This window comes from Aedes albopictus, chromosome 3 (assembly GCF_035046485.1).
Source record: "Aedes albopictus strain Foshan chromosome 3, AalbF5, whole genome shotgun sequence".
NCBI classification, from domain to species: domain Eukaryota; kingdom Metazoa; phylum Arthropoda; class Insecta; order Diptera; family Culicidae; genus Aedes; species Aedes albopictus.
The window spans coordinates 268035704-268057713 of NC_085138.1; the positions used below are offsets into that span (position 1 = coordinate 268035704).

Genomic DNA, 22010 nt, shown 5'->3' on the forward strand with positions numbered 1-22010 from the left:
TCCTTCAAAAAATCACCCGTGATTTTTTTTTTCAGGAAACCCTCTGAGAATTTCTCTAGGAATTCCTCTGGGGATTTCTCCAGGAATTCCTGTTTGGATTTCTCCGGTAATTTCTCCGAGAATGTCCCTCGAAATTCTCCCTGGAATTTATCCAGAAATTCCACTAGGGATTTCTTCAGGAAATCCTTCCAAAATTTCTCCTGGAATTCAATTAGGATTTATTTTACGACTTCCTCCAGAAATTTCTCCGGAAATTCTTCTAGGACTCCTATCAGCAATTCCTCCGGTGATTCCTTCAGTAATTTCTCCAGGACTTTTCCGGGATTATTTCCAGATTTTTTTTCGGGTATTTCTCCATGATTTCCCCCGGGTATTCCTCCAGGAATTCTCTCAGGGGATTCCTCCAGAGATTCTTCCACGAATTTCCTCTGGGGAATCCCCCAGGAAGGAGGATTCCCTGAAGAATTTTCCGGAGGAATTGCTGGAGAAATTACCAGAGGAATTCCTAAAGAAATATCCTGAGGAATTCCTGGAGGAAATCATAAAGAGATTCTCAGAGGAATACTTGAAGAAATTCCCAGAGGATTTCCTGAGAAAATCCCGAAGATTTCCTTTGAAAATTCTCGGAGGAATTTCAGAAGAATCCCCGGAGGAATTTCTGAAAGAATTCCCGGAAGAATTCCTAGAGGATTTTCTGGAAGATTTCCAGAAGAAATTCTCAAAAGAATTCCTGGAGGATTTCCTGAAGAAATTCCCGGAGACATTCTCGGAGGAATTCCTGGAGGAATTCTTGGAGAAAATCCCGGAGGAATTACAGGATAAATTCCCGAAGGTATTCGTAAAGGAAGTCCTAGAGGAATTCCGGGAGAAATTCCCAGAGGGTTTTGTGAGAAAAAAAAATAACGGAAGACTTCCTGAAGAGATTCCTAAAGAAATTTTCAGAGGATTTTCTTGAAAAAAAAATCGAAAGTTTTCCTTAGAAAATTATCGGATATATTCCTGGAGAAACTCCAGGAAAATTCCCGGAGAAATTCCTAGAGAAATTCTTGGAGGAATTCCTATAGAACATCCCGGTGGAATTCCTGTAGAAAACCCCGGAGGAGTTTATGAAGGCACTCATGGACGAATTCCTGAGGAAATTTTCAGTGAAATTTCCGGAGAAAATCTTGGAAAAAAATCGGAGGCATTCCTGACAAAAAACCCCAGAAGAATTCATGCAGAAATTGCCAAATGAATTCCTGATGGAGTTCCTGATGGGAGTCCTAGAGAAAATCCTGGGAAAAATTCTGGAGGAATAAACGGAGGAATTCCTGGAGGATTTTCTAGAAGATTCCCGGAGGAACTTCTCGAGGATGTCCCAGAGGAATTCCAAGAAGATTTCCTGAAGAAATTCCTAGAGGAAGTTCTTGAGGAATTCTCAGTGGAATTCTTGGATAAATTCTCGATGGATTTCCCGGAGAAATTCCTGTAGAAATTCCCGGAAGAAAAAACGGAGCAAAAGAAGTAATATTGTAGGGTGACAAAATTTGTCTGCAGGGGGTCAATGACGGTGTTAAAGTATTGCCTCTTGTACCACCGTACTCGACCGTCTCCTATCCTTCGAAATGGCTCTTAGTTTGCTGAACAACTTTGCTGAAAATGGAATACCTCTTGTTCATTTGGGTGTTCATACAAGTATTTCTTAATACAAGACGGAATCTATCGAATAAGATCAGAACCAAGGACACCAGATACGTTTTACTTCCTCTTAACTTTCGGAACAAGTTGCTGAACGTTTTCTGATTTTTGAGATAAAATTGTTTGAATGTTTTGATTGCTGGTGCCACCTAGCGTCACCATTGCCGGATAGCTCTCAATCTGCCAAACAGTTTTGCTGAAAACACCATGCTTTTAGCTCGTTAGAGTAACGAGATACACGTATTTAAATATTATGCACAAGGTGCCACCAAGCGAATAAATCACGAATCAAAGACTCAACTATCAGATAGTTTTGAGCTTGCTGAAGAACTTTGTTGAAGACGGCATCATTTTATCTTATCAGGATTCTGAGATATAGAAATTTGAACATTTTTTACTCTGGTTCCACCTAGCGAACGCTTCTCAAACCAAAGATGCCATTGCCAGATAGTTCTTAGCCTACTGAACAACTTTGCTGGAAACGGCATGCTTGTATCTCATTAGGGTATTTTTCAGACACAAGGCGCCACCTAGCGGATAAATCACGAATCAAAGACTCAACTATGAGATAGTTCTGAGCTTGCTGAAGAACATTGCCGGTGACAGCATCATTCTATCTTATCAGGTTTCTGAGATATGAGGGTTTGATCATTTTTGACACTGGCGCCGCCTAGCGGCCGAATCGCGAACCAAAGTCGCCGTTGCCAGTCAGTTCTTAACCTGCTGAACGAATTCGCCGAAGACACTATACTTCTACCTCATCGGGATCTTGAGATATACGTTGCGCAAAGTATGTGGCCAATTTTGGTACCCAAGACAATCCGGGATAACTCCGGATCCATGTGGACCAGGCACCCTTGTCTCAGGCATCATAAACTAGAAGAGTTTTTCGGGAAGTTGTGAAAATTTCTTCAAAATCCTTCAAAAAAACAAAAAAGTTATGACCATTTTTGTGCTTTTTTAAAGGTGGAAAATGTACGTTGGCTGGATGAAGGTTAAGAGGATTGGATTTTTAATAGTAATAATAATAAAACGCCCTTAAAATAAAAGCTTTTTTTATATACTTATGATGATGTTTATTGATCTGTTTTATTTAAAAAGAGTTTTTTTCGCCATCTCATAAAAACCGTTATTCTTATGGATTATTAAAGCTTTACGTATAAACATGTATTCGTTTCATATTTCTTCAGACGTCCATGAAACACGCAAATATAGTTTCAACTTCTTCATCACGTGAACATTGGGATGAAAAAATGTTTCAAGATAAAAAAAAAGTAAAACGGAACTAACCTATCAACTTGCGGGGGTATGTTCGATATTTTTGCTCTACAGCATTCCGCGTTCCTCATAAGACGTGTTTTAAAAATAGAGTGACTATGAATCCGTAATTTATTTTTTCCTAAATTATTGTGAACATTGGAAAAGACCTATTATCGAGGACCGATGATGCCATGGACATAAAAAACAACACATCTTCAACCATGAAATTTCTTCATATGCTGATTGATAAAGTATGGGGCTGTCCATAAACCACGTGGTCATGAGGGGGGGGGGGGGTTCGGCCAATGACCATTTTGTATGGACGAAAGAAAAAAATTGTATGGACAAATGACCACGCGGGGGGGGGGGGGGTTGAGAAGTCCCAAAAAAATGACCACGTGGTTTATGGACAGCCCCTTCCTATTTACCAGCCTTACAAAATTACCACACGTACTCTGCATGAGCTTTTTCAGTTATAAGCTAAGCGAATTGGCCAATTGACCTTTTTTGCATTAATATATCTGAGGGCCCATTTAACCAAAACGGTAAACCAGTTGGTATTTTAGAAGACCATACTCAGGATGACGGGTTCTGTTTTCTGTCGATTAGTACGGCCCCAGGTTTTTTTTCGATGAAAATTACATGCGTTTTCTTGGAACTGGGGTATCTTGGGGGCTACAACACAATATAGGAATGCAAGAATGGTCAATTTGAAAGTTTGCTGATTTTATCCAGAAATATCAGCCACCTGCATCTGTAGGGATTCAAATTATGAATTTTCCCATTAGTATAGAATTTTGTCATTGGTTCAAATCAATCTATAGTGTTATTATGGTATCAATAAATAAATAAATAAATAAATTTATAAATAATTAACTTTATAAATAAATTAATACGTATAACAAAATAAAAGTGCAGTCCTAATTACGTCCTATAGACTGTTTCAGAAATTATAAATACACTAACGATAACCTGCCATTTCATTTTGAGCACATTATCCAAAAAAGTTTCTTCTAGCTCTAATAGTGAACATGCTAACGAAGCAAATAATACCAATTTTGTTGATGTTTCTGGTAAAAGTTAAAAAATAGGGCTCTGTAAACAAGATGATCAAAATTTGAAGTTGCACAAAGTGGTCAAAAAATGTAGCATAATAGTAAAGAAAAAAATCTCACAGATAAAATATTTGATTTCCAAACACAACAAAAACTGCTGTATCGATAATAAAAGATATTTCTCGATTGGTAATAGTAAGTTTTACTGGAATACTTGATCAAGAACCACCATTACGGGCCTTCTCAAAACAAAAATTTGTGTTTCAAATTTCTCAACAACACCAGTAGCAACAAACGTTAAGCAAACGAATGTCTTAATTACTGCTTACTGCATTCGTTTTTATGGTATGACAAGCTTTGCCATCTGAAGGATCGAATGAGCTGAAAAAATAAGTTTGTTTAGATCAAATGCGTTCAGGAAAGCTCAGAAACTGTGTGGTAGTTCTTATGTTCCGTAGAAAACCTTAAAAAATGAGAAACTTGATCTCCGAAAAAATGTTGTGGAAATGCCTTTATCGATTTTTCCCAAATTTTGATCAAGGCATTCCTTAGACAACTTGTTGAGAAAGCGAATGTGATAAAAATTTAGATAATTTTTGGTATTTAGTGATAAATAATGTTGAAATCATTAAAAAACACCTTTGTGCAAATGCAAATTTGAAAAATTTAGTTATTTGTTAGAGAACTCGACTATTCTTTAAGATATCAACACAATTGAAAGGAAATATAAAAATATGGAGTATAATATGCTATACTCTAAAAGAAGTAGGTTAAAATCATTGTAACAGTTCATTTAATTTACTAAACAAAGTGTATTTATAATTTCTGAAACAGTCTATATTTGAAAATCCTCATATTTCTTGAAAACGATACGTAATTCACGAACCGCACCTAGCCTATACGCTAAACTGACACACTTAAGATCCGCAAAATCCAAAAGCTCACATTCGATGGGCAGTATCCAAAAAAAATAACACAGCCGGCATGAAACGGCACTCTTGCGCACTCGATTCTCATTGCATTGCTTACTCGGCTTATCGCTTGCTTGCTCGCTAGAAATTACTTTCGACCCATTCGGCCACCGCCGTCTCGTGTATGCACTGGTACATTTCGAATCCGGTCACGCACACCGTCGTTCCGAATTTGTCCACACAGTTATCGTACACGTACTGGGCCTGGAAGAAGCAAACGCGTGAGAGAGCGAACGGAACACAGGAGGTCAATTGGTCTGCTGCAAATTTCACCGAAGGATACTTACACCCTCGGGCTCCAGATAGCGCCCGGCAAAACCGATGATCAACGTTTTGTTGTAGCTGAAGTCATCGAACATGAAGCCGGATCGTTTCATCAAGCACTCGGTGAAGCACTGCAATGGGGAATATGGTAATGGGGTAATAAGTTGGATGTTCGACAGGTTCAATTAATAGGGGCTTCAGTTAACCAAAATGTTGGAGGTCAGCTATTCAGCAGAAGCTAGCAAAAGGTGTTGGGCGTGGGTCTATTGAAACTGATCTGCGGCTTATTGACGCAGAGAATAAAAATTGTTTGAATTTATTTCTCTACACGAATTGATCAAAATTTTCTTAGAACATTTCCATCATTTCTTAACCAATTGATTTCTATCGATTATTGCCCTTGTAAGAATGAGGTCAGCGCCGTTAATGACATTACTACACCGTGTCCAATAAGTTCTCATACAAAATACAAATTTAGAAAATATCATCCTATTTCACATCTGTGATGCACATTTTTAAAATGAATGCATATGTTGAAGGGCTACATAATACTGATTAAATTATTATTATTATCTTTATTATCGAGATTTTCAGCCAAGGTCTGGTTCATCTCCGACTTATTAAGGACAAACTTCTTGAAATCCCGCTTCAACAGTGCATCAGAACTTTATACGCACAAATCTCAAGAAGAAAGCTTCAAACAGCAGTGCATTTCTGTTCTTGCTCACTTGTAATAAGCTTAAAATAAGAAGCTCAGGTGCGCTGGTTTTGTTTACGAAGAGATTTGTGCGCTCGAAATCGTGAGTAGGTACCAAAGTCGGCCATTGTGGCGGCCATTTTGGGATTCCAACATGTCTGTCCTTAAATAAAGCATACATATGCTGTACTTGATCAGTGTTACATTTCTTTTCAATGAACAAATTTCAAAGCATAATCCTAATTACACATGTGAAATGAATTCAATTTATGAAGTATGATAACTTATTGGGTACAGTGTAAATGGGAAACTTTTGAACCGTGTCTAATCAAGGGGCTGTTGCTCTACAAATTGTGTGGTCGTCAATGCTTAAAAGTATTCATGCGTAACTTTAATTAAAATTATCAAAAAATCGAAAAAAAAACAATAAATTTAATTGATTGATTTACATACGTAGTATTCTTACATCCCTCTGATATAAAAAATGGGCAGTTCGCCAAAAATTCAACAGTTAGTACAAAATTATGTACCGTAATCCGGGGTCAAATTGATCACCTTAAAACAACTTTTGCGGATAACATCAGTGCCTGTTCAAATATTGCCAAAAGAATTTGTGTAAAACCAGTACCTAGTGGAACTCCATGGGGCTTTAGGACATTTGGTCGAATGACGTTTGGTCGAATGACATTTGGTCGAAAGTACATTTGGTCGAACGGACATTTGGTCGAATGGACATTCGGTCGAAACCCATTTTTTGGAAGAAGAAGCATATGACATTTAGTCGAATGAACAATTCGTAGAATGGACATTTGGTCGAAAGGCACTAACTGATGAAGAGTTTTGAATGGAAAATATTTTTTTGCAATTTCTCATCGTAATAGGCTGTTTTACCTCATGCAAATCTGACAGGAAAAGGCCAACTTTCCCACACCAAATTAACAGTGCTGTAATGGTTCATTACAGCACTGATTTGCGTTGCGTAATGAACCATTACAGCACTATTTTCAGTTTTGGTCAACTTTTTGATGCTTTCTGGACGCAGTATTGAAAAATTGTAACAACTGCACAGTTTAACCTATTATGATCAGATTTTCCTAAGCATTGGCTATGAACATCTGTGCGCAGTTTGATGAAAAAGTTTTGTTGGAAACTATCCTTAAGGGTAATTTATGAAATTGCAAAAAACGTTGTACGCAACTCGGTGCAGAACTCGATTTTTCCAGCACTCGTCGTAATTATCCAACTCGGCAAGCCTGTACGACTCGTGCTGTAAAAATCGTCATTCTGCACCTTGTTGCGTAAACTACTATTATAGATTTATATGTTACTGAACTTATTCGGTTGAAAGTACGTTTGGTCGAATGGACGTTAAGTCGTATAGTAATATAATTTTGTTTAATTATATCAAACATAAAAAAGCAAACATTGTAGTGCAGTGTAGGTTTCGGCTCTTCTTTCCAGTTTCACCATTTCATTGCGTTTTTGTGTATAACATACTGGCTTTTCCATCAAATATTTTCCTTCTTTTCAACATATGCTGTTCTTTCAAGTGTATAATTTGTGCTGAGAGTGAAGAGTGGTTGTGATATTTTCATCTATGATTTTTCCTTCTTTTGAACATAGGATATTCTTTCATAATTCGTATTTGTACTATGTTTGAATCTTATGGCTGCTGTCTTTTTATCATGAAATTTTCCTTCTTTGAAACATAGGCTATTCTTTCACGTTTATTTATTTCATTGCGTTTTCCTGTACCAACTACTGAATGTTTCAGAAGCAATTTCTCCATTTGAATACAAGCAGTTCTTCCTTTCGATATTTGGATGTTATAGCTGCAGACTTTTTCATCGGATATTTTTCCTTCTTTTAAGGACAGATTGGTTAGGATCCCAAAATGGCCGACTTTGGCACTTACTCGCGACTTCGAGCGTACAAATCTCTTCGTAAACAAAACCAGCGCACCTGATCTTCTTGTTTCAAGCTTATTATAAGTGAGCAAAAACAGCATTATAAAATGCACTGTTGTTTGAAGCTTGCTTCTTGAGAATTGTGCGTCTGAAGTTCTGATGCACTGTTGAAGTGTTTCAAGACGTTTGTCCTTAAACATAGGCTATTCTTTGACGCAGTGTTGCATATGAACTGAACGCGAGCCAAAATAGTTATGTATGCAACAAGTTGCAAAATGATGATTTTTTTTTCAGCACGAGTCGTACATTAATTTAACGAGGCTTGCATGTTCTATAACATATAAATAATTATGATACCGAAATCTATAATATTATTTTCCACTCACATCTCTTTTCATCAGTTAGTGCCTTTCGACTAGATGTCCATTCGACTAAATGTCATATGCTTCTTTTTCAAAAAAATGGCTTTCGACCAAATGTCCATTCGACCAAATGTCCGTTCGACCAAATGTACTTTCGACCAGATGTCATTCGACCAAACGTCATTCGTCTAAATGTCTTTCGACCAAATATCCTAGATCCACTCCATGGCACCATGTGAAAGAATTTTGTTCAACAAATTTAAACTTTAAGTTAAATAACTTCAAATATCAAAATATTAGAAATGCCACTTTGGGGCGAAATTGAAAATTTCCTTCACCGCTTAATTTTGCTCTTCTAAAACCGAATAACGAGTCTAAAATCTTACAACTAGTGAATTTAATACTTTAAATGTAAAATTAAATTTTGAAATTTCCCCTTAAACGCCTAAAGGTAGGCAATTTCATTTGAAATAAAAGATTTCTATCACAATAAATGACTATTTCTTCATAAAATGAACTTTTTATAACTATTTCATGTTCTGATTAACTGCATAACATCCCAACCAAGGCTCCACAAAAATGTTAAAACAGAGAATTTACGGCAAGTCCTATTAGCAATCGATTGTTTAGCAGTAATGATTTCAGCTAAATGAGAAATACATTGCAAAATTGAATAAAAATAAGGCAAAACTAACTTTTTTTCTAAAAAATTAAAAGTCTACACTCATCTCTAGACATCTACGAATCAGATGACGTAAAAAGTTTAAGATTATTACGACGCTTAAGAGTTCCTAGTATGGAATTACAATGTAGTACCCGAGTGATCAATTTCACCCCGCTGATCAATTTGACCCCGGTTTACGGTATTAATTTGTTTTTTCGTGCATAATTGCACGGTAGCTTTCTCTGGTGTGATAAATCTGCCTATGAGAGAAAATCCCTGAAAAAAAAAATTAAATTAATTCACGGCAGCAGAATAATATACAGTGACTAGATCCAATAATTTTATTTCTTGTTGAAGGAAGTTCAATTCCATTGAAGTTTCAGAGGCATGCCAAGACATTTCGGGTGGATTCAGAAGATTTCAGGGAATCCGAAGTGGTTTCCGGAGATTTTAGGATGCTCTCAATGAAGTTTCAGGGATGTTTCAAAGGAGTTTCAAGGTTTTCATGTGGTTGCCGAGGGATTCTAGTAAGGGACCATTCATATACCACGTAGAGTTTTTGGGGAAAGGCGGGGTCTGACCAAAGTCTACGCTCCTTGCAAATATCAAAATTTTTGTATGGACGAAAGTCAAGGGGGGGGTTCTGAGAAGGCAAAAATTTGGTCTACGTGGTTTATAAACAGCCCCTAATAGAGTTATTTATGGGGCTTTCAAGAAAGTTGCAAGGGGTTTTCCAGAAGGCTACAAGGCGTAAAAACATGAAGCATTTGAAGGCAAAATGCGTTTAATTGACGGAAAGAGAGAATTATGAAATGAAATTTTATGAAAATATTATCACTTGTTTTGGTGATAAAGTTGTGGTGAAGAAGATGATGATAAAGTTGTGAAAAACAGATCCGGTTAGGGTAGCACTTCTAATCAACTTTAACCACAGAGAACAGACGAACATGCTCGAACAAAATTGCTTGAAAATCTTGTGTAAAGAATAATCAAGCGCAGTAGCGACATCAGCGGTGACTTTCTCACCTAAAAACTCCTTCCGACACCATGATGGCGCTAAATTAAGAAATATTTCACTGGCGCATCTTTAACCTTCTTCGTGCATTAGCTTGCGCTCACCTCGCTGACTTAGTGCACTTTTAGGGGTCATAATGACCCCAATACACGACGAGGGTTAACTATTCCTACTCAGAGATTAAGCTGTATTTGCTCAAATAACAAGATGTGTATGATTATTTCACTAAGTTAGCAAATTCACACATTCTCTGGATGGAACTAAATTGGGGTGCACACTTGGCGACACTAGCGTAAAAAAGATAAAACATCGGAGAATTTGCACCGCGATTCGAAATGTGACAGCGCCACGTAATGGCCACATTGACAGTAATTTCAAAACAACCGTTGCAATTCTTTACACATCTGCACTTCATGAGCTTAGACGTCTGTTCTCTGTGCTTTAACTTTCAATTCCGCAGAATCATAACATGTTCAGTGGCTCAGTTGGTTAAAACATCGGGCTAGCGATGTGAAGAAGTGAGTTTGAATCCCTAGGACACAGAGAACAGACATTGAAGCTCGAACAAAGTTTCGTTGAAAACATGTGTAAAGAGGTTATCGCTTTCAGTGTGCTTTCAGTCTTTGGAGAAATAACTCAAAAACGGATTCTTGCAATATTGCGCCTTCTTCAAGGTATTAACTATACTCCGTTCTATCGTGATTATGAGCCCACAGCATTGGTCACATTTGTTCCAGACGTAACGTCACAGAGAACAGACGTCCAAGCTCATGAGGTGTGTTTGTGTAAAACATTGCAACGGTTGTTTTGAAATGACTGGGAATGTGGCCATTACGCGGCACTGTCGCATTTCGAATCGGAACACACATTTGCCGTTATTTTACCTTTTGGCGCTAGTGTCGCCAAGTGTGTACCCTGATTTATGTAGTTATATTATTGCTAAATTGGTGAAATTACAATACGCTTAGGGACTGTCCATAAACCACGTGGTTATTTTTTTGGGACTTCTCAACCACCACCCCCCCCCCCCCCCCCCCCCCCCCGCGTGGTCATTAATCCATACAAATTTTTTTATTCGTCCATACAAAATGGTCATTGGCCGAACCCCCCCCCCCCCCCCTCATGACCACGTGGTTTATGGACAGCCCCTTATTGTTATTTGAGCAAATACAACTCTGCCTCTGAGTAGGATAATTTATAGGTACGCTTGTGAAATAATTCATAGGTTAGCGCCATCATGGCGTCGAAACGAGTTTTAGGTGGGAAAGTCACCGTCGATGTGGCTACTGTGCTTGTTTTTACACAAGATTTTTAGGAAATTTTGTTCGAGCATGTTCGTCTATTCTCTGTGGTAACGTATCGTCTGCCGCAGGCGGCGGCGTTCCGTTGAATGAAATAACCGGAAAACTCTCCGGGACGCAGAACAACGATGCAGTTGGCCGTTTTGGTACCTTTTACTTAATTCAATCATCAACAGTCGAAATTAGAAGAATATGTGTAAAGAATTGAAGTGTATCCCACAACATTACCAACGGAGGCTGCCCAACTCAATAATTTGTTTTGACTACGCGATGGCGTTGTTATTCGTTGGAATGCATTAGCACATAAAGCGACGCCAGTGATAAAATGCCACAAACGGCAAATTCGACCATTTCTGTACTCTGTTGCATTGACGTAGTCATTTCAATCGGCAAACTAGGGGTAGAGTAAGGCCAAATACGGAAAAGAAACTTGACGGCCCCAACGCTTATCCTCGTGGAGTAGAGTAAGGTGGGGCAAAAGTTCGACCCTAGTTGTAAATTCAATTTTTTTCAAGAAATCCAAGCAGATAAATATAAATAAATACCGTGTGGTGATTCTGCCATCCATGAGCTAAAATTATGCTGAACAAAGTTACGCCAAATGTCTTTTCAATTTTGAGTTACAACACTTTATGTATGTGTGTGTCTAATTCGAACTCTTGCCCCACCAATGGGGCAAAAGTTCGAATCTAGTATTTGTGGTATTTTGCTAACCGTAGCACACTATTTCGACACTTTGGTAATTGAAATACCTAAAACCAATTAATATTTGATGTTGAAACCGGAATACACCCCAAAGTTCGATCTGGATTTTACCCAAAATCAGGGTTAAATTTACTTCACCAAAAATCAGTAGTTTTCCGCCAAATTCAGATAAAACAACATTTTTTTCCAACTTTGATCGAATTTTCTCACTAATTTCATAATTTTTAGAGATAATATGGACATTTTGTAGAATTTTAGGTTTTTACCTAAAGTTGCCACATGACTCGAACTCTTGCCCCACTATGTGTAAAATATGGTTTCCAAATATTTTTTGCAAAAAGTTATACATGCTAAAGCATCTTCAAAATATACCTAGTTACGCCCCAAAATAAAATATCGAATTCGATTTCATTACAATTCCATTCCATGCGTTGAAAGGACCATCGCATATTACAATTTTTTGATCAAAAACCAACATTTTGTCATAACTTTTCGTAATATCGATCAATTTTCATAATTTTTGGAGAGAAAGATTATTTTTCAAAAAGGCTTCGAACAACCTTGACACCAGAAAGATATAGTTTGAATTGAGCTCAAAAACTTCAAAAGAAACTCTTGCCCCACTCGAACTTTTGCCCCACTTTACTCTATCCCTGATGCACTCCTACTCAACGTGGAAGCGATACTTGTCCAAATTTCAATGAGAACTTCTTAATCTTCCAACGATCTCAAAAGTTTAATCAGGATGTCTGCCGTCATATTTTCTGTAGCACAGTGTTTCAGGTTGAATTTGCCAGATGAATACAGGTCCTTCGTGTAGTGCACTCGAGCATCGAGGTGTTTAGATTTCTGCTTTTGGTAGTCGAAACGAAGTCCAAACAGCTTCTCCTTCTAGAACAATGTTTCCCAAACTTTTAGGAGGTATCGCCCCCTTACAGCTTCAAAAAAATATTTTCGCCCCCCTAGGTGAGATTTTATTTTTTCTATAGTAGAAGGCTGAAACTGTGCTTAGCTTAAGTCTTTCAAAGCGCTACTGTGGCAAATCTAGCAGTGCCATTCAGTGTATCTAAATCTGTGTCACTCTCATTTTCATTAAATTGTTTTGTAAATGCGTTGATTTTCCGCATTTGAATCGTATTTACAAAAATATTGAAATCGTGCTTATCCCTACTTCTTAAACCGTTGTTAATTGAACATTTATTATTCGAAAAAGAACGGACTGTGAACACATATGAACACTCGATATTCCCAACCAGATGTTTTATCATTGTTCTTAAAAGGACTTTTTCAACAAATGAGATTCAATGTTTGGTCAGAAGTAGTCAAATAAGACTAGTGGAGAATTTGAAAACAATTACAAAAATATGTTATGTAAAAAAGTACATCTCAGAAAAACATCGGTATGTTGCTAAGGGCTGAAAATCTCGATAATAAAGAAATATAATAATAATAAATATCGGTGTATTTTCAAATGTAGTTACGTTTCTCCAAATCCACATTCAGATTCAAATCAACGAGCTTCGTATAAATTTGAACACTTTCTGTGTTTTGAATAAATTATCAAATCAGTAAATATGCAGCATTCATGACTAGATTTGAATGAAATTATAGGCTGAATTTTTGGAATATTTTCAAATTAACTTTCAGTAAAGTTTTGAATTCCTCCGAGAAGCTTCACTGAAATATTTTCAAACACAGTAGTTTGTAAACACTGTGACACGACTTTCATCAGAAAAGTGTTCTGAAATTCGTCTGATCCTCATCTTTTTGCTTGAAAATTCCATGAATAAGTCTGCCTACGAGTTGAAACGCAATTTTTCTCATCAAATCGCGAAAAAAACTATGATCATTTCATAATTTTGACAAAAACTAATCACGATTAACGAATGTTCATTATAGGCGTTTCCAAATATTTTTTTATTTAGATTTCCAGAATCACACAAACGCTTCAGAAATACGTGTAGCAGTCTTTTCTAGCAATTTTGCCAAAGAGTTCACATACATACCATAAATTCTATAAAATTAAGTCGATGCTTATGTTTAATAGTAACAGCATTTTTTTATTATCCTAGACAAAACTTGAACTGTAAGCTTGAATGTCAGGAGTTTTTATGATTACGTTGACATTCTCGACTTGTAATTCAATACTTTTGATGTTTGAAAAAATCGCCCCCTATTTAGTATTTTCGCCCCCCAATTTTGATTTCTCAAATTTTCGCCTGGGCCTGATTTTCGCCCCCAAGGGGGCGATTTCGCCCACATTGGGAATCACTGTTCTAGAATATCACTAGCATTGAGTTAGGAACAATGGAACAATCATAACTGCATCGACTGTTGTACAGCCTCCAACAGAGATCTGCCTCAATCGTTCACATGACAACGATTCCCTGCTTTCGACTCGTATATGATAACGTCGCTCCTTCTGAGCTGTACAGGAACCCGGAACCACAGAATCACACCAACAATTGTTCTCGCTCTTCTTTCGTTCCCAGTCTTAATCCGTCTTGGCTCCGTCCAATCTACAGTGCTCGTAATACTCGCTGTTTTTCCTGGAGATTCTTTTTGTTGGGTTTTAACTTGAAATAGTTGGTGTCCCGGGGATAATTTGAGCCTTTTGCTTATGCCTGAACCTTGTTTCGAACCTCCTGAAAAAAATCCTGAGACAGATTATATAACAGCCATAACTGTTTTGTACGATTCGCCATCTACATAGACATCAAGAATCATCCAGGCACTTCTAGAATAAACGAGTGTCAGGTTGGAACGGTTCGAAATCCAAATATTTCAAAATTGTAGTCATGGTCCTGTGCCACCCCCTTGCGGCCTATTGTGGGTCGGATGGTGATTCCGTCTTCAACGCTTTTACATCAGCAGCAACAGCACCTTCTGACAGCTAACTTCTACCAGCAACTGACATTTAACGAACTCAACAGCAGGGATGGCAAAAATACTTTTTTCTCTTTTCCGTTCATCGATACTGGCAGTAAAATAAAAACAAAACAACGGCAGCACCAATACCATCAGACGCCGCGCCGACAGCAGTCAAGCAGATGCTTGATGGTTTTCGCTTCCCCACGAAAATATTTATGAGCAGTCATGCAGAGGCGGGTGATTGCGAAAAATGTCAAATATTTTCAACTGCTAATAACTCACTTGTTTAAATCAATAATTTTAATCGATTTGCACAAATAGCTAGAGCACACTCCTAGCTTTGTGATGCATGTAAAGAAATTTGTCTAGAAGCGGTTTGAAACGCGGAAAAATGCGAAAACGGGAGAGACAGAAATTTGTGTCATCGTTGTGCTCGAGTACTGGCGCTCTCGCGCTTGGAAACCGTTTCGAGGAAGAAGGCTGCAGGAACAAAAATGTCATGACATTTATTTTTCGAACAGTTTGAGTTTGCCTGGGCCTATGATGTTCGTGTGGAAAAATGTCAAATGTACAGCCGGTAACCGTTTTTTCCAGTACATTTCTCATCCCTGCTCAACAGTCAGTTCATTGCCCGATCGTTGTTCGAGGGCCCAACGTAAGGCTCCAGTCCAGACGTAAGCCTCGATCCCGATGTCAGTAAACCGGTGAATACTGCTGTTCCTTATCGCCCCTTTCCGTTAGTTGGAGATGAGTTTCAATAAATTCACCGGCGAGCCCTTAACGTGAAAGTATTTGAGGAATGTCGATGCTTCTTTCGTCATAGTACACCGCCGCACCAAGCGCTAGACTTGGTTTCTGCTTTTGTCCATTCCTGTTGATGGACCAAGGACAGAGTAATACAAACACGCAGCGGATTCGTGCACCTCATGGCGGGCTCCAAACACATTTCACCGTTGCTTTGGTCTCCTGTATTTACGTTCTCCACGCCATTCAGGTACTTATCGAAGTGCTAATTCCACCTTCTGATCAGAAAACATCCATCTGTCATGAGGCTCTTTTTCTTATTTCTGCACATTTTGGTTTGTTTGTGACACGTAGCCGTTGCACGATGCGTTCTTCTCTTGTTTCTTGAGAACGGCACAGCTATTTCTTCTCTTCGCATGTTACTTCTTCCGCCGGCGTTTTTTTCTTGTTTCTCTGCACGTATGCTGAATATCCGGTTGCTTCAGTTTCTTTAGGTTGTACCGAGGCTGTCTCCGATAGCGTACGTTGTTGATGCTTGGGCGAAGCTTGGTCAGCACCAGGTAGTGGTCGAAGTCGAAGTTTGCACCACGATAAATCTTGACGACAGAGACGTGCCGTGCCATCCATTCATCAGAACGTGGTCAATTTGCGATTCTGTCTACTGTGGTTTTCTCTAGGTGTAGTAGGAGTGAGGTTCTACGAATATACTGGGACTCCCAGTCTGGAAGGCGCCAAAATCGTTGAGCCATAGGCTGTTTTCGTACATCAATGGACGCTGAACTCCAATCATCGGTGGAATTCAGACCGGCCTACCCGATCATTCAGGTCTTTTATGATGTAGAGTGCGTCCTTGTTGTCATCAGTGCTTCTGGAGTGTGTAGTATGTTGATTATGCTTAAGTTGCAGAATTGGCTCTTATCTTGATGGCACAAATGTCCCAAATGGAGGATAACGTGCCTCTGGAGCCGGCCTTCTGATACCTGGCTCTTGATCTTGATCATCAACCTAAACATTATTTCGTCGAATAGCTTCAACCGATCACGCCTCTCTCACACTTAGAAATTCTGAAATTTCCACGAAACGGAATTACCAAAAAACGTAAACGTTTCAAGACTGAATCACAAATAGGACTCAATTTTACGCGCATCATGTAAGTGCTGGTTGGTTGCGTTAGATGTCAACAAATCCGTTTCACTAGAAACGTAGAGTCGGTACCACATTCATCAGCCACCCCCTAACTCGGTGAAATAGCCGAGAGGTAAGAAATGTGACTCACGATCAGCAGATCCAGTGTTCGAATCCCCATGCGTGACAATATTTTACTTTTCTATGTTTTATCTGTCAAATCGGTTCTAGCGATTGCTAGACGCTAAGAAAAAATAAGTTTTATTTTGGGGTGTCTTGAAAGACGTAAATGTACATGTTAGAACCTCTAAATTTGTGTTTTTGATGATGCTCGTATATGTCAGGTTCAGGACACCTAAATTCACATGATATTTTCTAGGTGTGAGTACATATAGCCTATTACGATATAAGCTCTTCTCAGTCCGCGTAGGTATGTTGTCACAGCTGTGGTAGATGGTTCGCACCATAGAATCTGTCCAACACACCTCTTGCAGCGCTAATACGATGCCAAACGTGCGGTCCTTCAGTATACCGTCCAGTATGCAGCTGTCCTCGATGAAATTGAGGGATTCGCAGACCCACCGAGTTTCCAATTGCACGTATTTTTTGTCGTCGTTGGGTATTACTCTTCATTGCAAATGATTTTTATGCCTGGCTGATGGACTGGATACCAATATCGGACGTTGACCAGTTCCGTGAAATATTACATACGAGGTGGAAACTTTTAGTACCTACCAAAAATGTCATCCTTCGGAGAAAAAATTTACCATACAACATGGTTCTGACTAGCGGAGAAATCTTCATAAATTTCATATTTGAGGCATAAATAATCTGATAACTTTATATTGCGTAAATTTACATATATATATATCTTATAAGATTCCGTCTTCGTGTTCTTCGTATTGCATTTAAACATATTTTTTTCAGAATTTCCATCACTTTTATACTTTGTTGATGAGTTTTTTTTATTGGGCATCAATGAAAGTAAGCAAACTCTGCGTTTTGGCAGCTTCTTAAAGGAAGAATCTTCGTGCCTGCACACCTAGAAAATATCATGTAAATTTAGGTGTCCTGAACCTGACATATACGAGCATCATCAAAAACACAAATTTAGAGGTTCTAACATGTAAATGGGCCCATGTATCCGAGGCGGTAAACGCACGGGTATTCAGCATGACCATGCTGAGGGTGACGGGTTCGATTCCCGGTCGGTCCAGGATCTTTTCGTAAAAGGAAATTTCCTTGACTTCCTTGGGCATAGAGTATCTTCGTGCCTGCCACACGATATACACATGCAAAATGGTCATTGGCAGAGGAAGCTCTCAGTTAATAACTGTGGAAGTGCTCATTGAACACTAAGCTGAGAAGCAGGCTTTGTCCCAATGAGGACGTTACGCCAAGAAGAGAGAAGAGAGAGAACATGTAAATTTACGTCTTTCAAGACACCCCAAAATAAAACTTATTTTTTCTTAGCGTCTAGCAATCGCTAGAACCGATTTGACAGATAAAACATAGAAAAGTAAAATAATGTCACGCATGGGGATTCGAACACTGGATCTGCTGATCGTGAGTCACATCTCTTACCTCTCGGCTATTTCACCGAGTTAGGAGGTGGCTGATGAATGTGGTACCGATTCTACGTTTCTAGTGAAACGGATTTGTTGACATCTAACGCAACCATCCAAGGATGGAAATCTAGTGATCATGATCAGATTTCGAATGTGTCGCGGTCGAACGGCATCGCGCGATCATAGCAACAACGATAACATTTTGTCGTCAAGCGTCCTAACAAACTACGGTCCGAGAAGAATGATTCGCTCTGCATGTGCGGGCGCGATGCGATCGTTATATGAGATCGAAATGATAAATTATAGATTTCATTCAGTTTTTGAGCATTCTTGGTGATTTAACTTTCAGATATTATTTATGAATGTATTATTTCGAACCATGAATGCGGCTTTCGGGTGCATAAGTGGCATACAATATGATGAATAAAATTTATCACGACTTGTAACATGATCCGATAACGGGTCATCACGCGATAAAGCGCGCATCAGATGCTTTGATTGTTCTGTGATATGAGCACGGTGTGAGGCGTCGGCATCATGCTACTGCAAGAACAAGGCTATCTTGGATTATTCATATCCTGTATCATTTATCGCTTGAACTGATTTTCTACCATCCTTGCAACCATCCAGCACTTACATGATGCGCGTAAAATTGAGTCCTATTTGTGATTCAGTCTTGAAACGTTTACGTTTTTTGGTAATTCCGTTTCGTGGAAATTTCAGAATTTCTAAGTGTGTGCCACACGATTTACGAATACAAAATGTTCATTGGCAGAGAACATGAGAGGCTCTGCCTGGATGTGTTTATAGAACACCAAACTTAGAAGCAGGTGTTTCCCCAGGCGCAAAAGTAGAAGAATCCACAAATATATCGAAATTTTGCTGCGGGTTATGCGTATCAAGCCCGTGCACAAGGGTTAAACACCCTCCCCCGCCCCCCACCCATTATCAACGCTTCATACAGTAGGCGCCCCTCCGCCTTTTGCCGAAATTGGGTAAAACCCTCCCTTGGCGCCACTTCTGTGCACGGGCCTGGTGCGTATTAATCAGTCAGACTGTTTGAATTATAAATAGGCACCAATCTTAATGCAAAATACAGATAAGTGTTTACTTATGGATTATTCATGGAATATACGTCACGCCTAGTCAAAGTTTTTTTTTAATATCACGTAACTTTTTTTCGGTTTATCACTCCCATTACCTAACTATAAACAAACATGACGTAGGCACTTAAGAAAGATGCGTCGAAACTCGCCGGAAAGAAGCGATCAATCTAAAATTTCGGTGAGTCATTTGGTGCTATGGAAAATCCAATATCAAATATTCGAAGACTGATTCGAAAGTTTTAAATGCTCAAACTCAATCAGCCTTTCAAACACTGTGCAACGCGTGCAATTCCCAAACAAGTAGAGATGTTACTATGATCATCCTCGCTTGATGTTACCGTTTCAACCGATAAACTATGTCAGTTGAACATTTCTTTTACGCCCGCCAATTTGGAAGTTTCCATCAACACTCAAACACATGGCTAGTAGCTTCACCCACGCCGCTCCAATCACTCCAACAACCGGTTGATTTATAGATTATTACTGCTTCTGCCCATAGCCTAAGGTCAACGTCTGGGGCTGATCAATCAAGTAATTAAGCATGAAAAATGAGTTCTGGCACCTCTATCAGGGGATCACGTTCGCTGAAATCGCCGTACTTGAGCGAAACGACCACATCCATATCCATCTCGAACTCCTTCGTACACTCGTCGATGGCGCCTTTGAAATCTTGCGCGCACTGGAAAACGAACACGATTTTATAATTAGAACAGGAAGCACTTCACTCGCATATCTAATGTTAAATAGAATCCAGTCTGCCAATGTGGGCACCGGAGGCGCGTGTGAACCGATGATAATTGCTAGGCTTGAACGCCGTGGCGCGTCACACTTGGCACTTCATGTGTCTCTACACGCAATAACCTAGTAAAAAGAAGGGGCCTATCACTCACGCCTGGACCGATCGACGACGCAAGCAGTAGCAACGCAACTCCGGACGCAACAAGTGACTTCATGTTTGCTTATTTTTTTGCACTTTCACTCTTTGTCGCGCATCGACTAAACTGACCCACAAACCGCGTCTGACTAGTTCACCGAGTTTGATCGAGTACGCAGATCGTCGCCAGCAACCGGTCGGAAGCTTGTCTCCGTTCAACTGTTCACCGTGGACTGTTAGGCTCAAAATTTCATCGAATATATAAGTTTGTTTATTTGCTCTCTTTCTCTTCAGCTTCACCCCGTGAATTTTTTCTCTTTGTTTTGATCCCGCAGACCATTTCTCCTCCGGGCAGACGGACGGAGAAGTGTTTTGCTTTCGCCGGAACAGGTCCGCCGCATCGACCTGATCGGTTAGTCGGCTAGGTGAGAATGTGAATCAGGTGAAACAAAAAGTTCAACCGTTGGATGAGCTCGATCGTGAACAGATTATCTAATCAGCTACGGTCAGCCGACTGTCTGAAATTTGTGTTTTGTTTGCCCCCCCAAATGGTGCCCATGGTGCTACAACCCTGGACACTGATATTGGTTGAAAGGTGCGAGCTGCCCAAAACCGCGCCGATACTTTTTCGCTTATGATGGGTTGATGGGTTTTTGATCGGTTGAAAATAAAAAATGATAATGCGTTGTTCTTTTTTTAGTTTCAGTATGGATGAATGTTAAAAATAACGGAGCTTTTGAGGTATCAAGGAGAATGGGATAAAAAAAAACTTCTTTACAATAATTTAGTTTTTTTACATATATTTATGATCTGTAGAAATACACTGTGGGTCTATAGTAGACTAGGTCAACAAGGTCGATTTGACCCGATGAGTTCGACTCCCGGTCGGTCTGTCCAGGAACTTATCGTATTGTGAATATTCTCAACTTTCTTTAACGTGCAGCTCTAGGATCATCCGCAGGTTAAAAAAAAAGACACGGACACGTTTAGTACTTCCAGTGAGTTATTCGCCCTTTGAAGGAAGCACGACACTAGACAACGGACTAGCAGGCAACGCCCAGTGGCACAGCCGAAAACTTTTCCTTCCTGACAGCTGCGGCGGGAATCGAACCCACGCTCCTAGCACGATGCGACTGAATGCTTGGTGACACTAGTCGCACGACCACGAAGCCACAAGGTTAAACATTTGATCTGTCGTTGATCGACCCTCACGAATACTAGCCTGGTATTCGCCGACTAAGGACTCCTCAAGAGGTTTTTTTTTCTTCTAAACCATAGGGGGAAAAATCTGCTCAACAAACACCCTAACAGGAAGGTGTGGCAACGACGACGGACAGGCTGTGGAACCTCCAACCAACGCTAGGTGAGGTCAAGATAACCATTAGAGTACTGATGAACAAAAAAGTAAGATGCGTGCCTTAAAGGTTTTATCGACCGAAGTGCCTCAATAAAACTAACGCTATCCGAGAAGATGAATAAATGGTCTGCGAGTATGTTGGAAATCATCCCCAAAGCGAAGTCGATTGCTGCCAGCTCAGCAACATAAACATAAGTTTCTTATAGTTTTCAGAAGACGGTAGAATTTTCTTTGAAGACACCGAAGCCAGTGGATCCATTAATGCGAGACCCATCATCGAAGAATCTCTTACAGGAATTGACATTTTGGTACTTTTCGTTAAAAAATGCGTGGAATAGATGCACACCAAAGTTGATCTGGTATTCCATAAATAGCTTGTGTCATGGATAGATCGTTTCAACAGAGGAACTGCCATTGGTAAAGTGTTCACGAGGAGGATTAAAATCTGGGAGGCTTATGTCAGATGACATGTAGAAAAGATAGATTT

General features: G+C 39.3%; 1 protein-coding gene across 1 annotated transcript; it reads right to left on the bottom strand.

The window, feature by feature from the left end:
- Positions 1-1015: 1015 nt before the first annotated feature.
- LOC115257573 (general odorant-binding protein 56d-like) lies at positions 1016-20467 on the bottom strand. Its single transcript, XM_029857348.2, has 4 exons — positions 20183-20467; positions 19855-19971; positions 5251-5358; positions 1016-5167 (listed from the first exon to the last, which is right to left on the bottom strand). Exons 1-4 carry the CDS (start codon positions 20243-20245, stop codon positions 5045-5047), a joined length of 411 nt encoding a protein of 136 aa, XP_029713208.1. The 5' UTR covers positions 20246-20467; the 3' UTR covers positions 1016-5044.
- Between the last annotated feature and the right edge of the window lie 1543 nt (positions 20468-22010).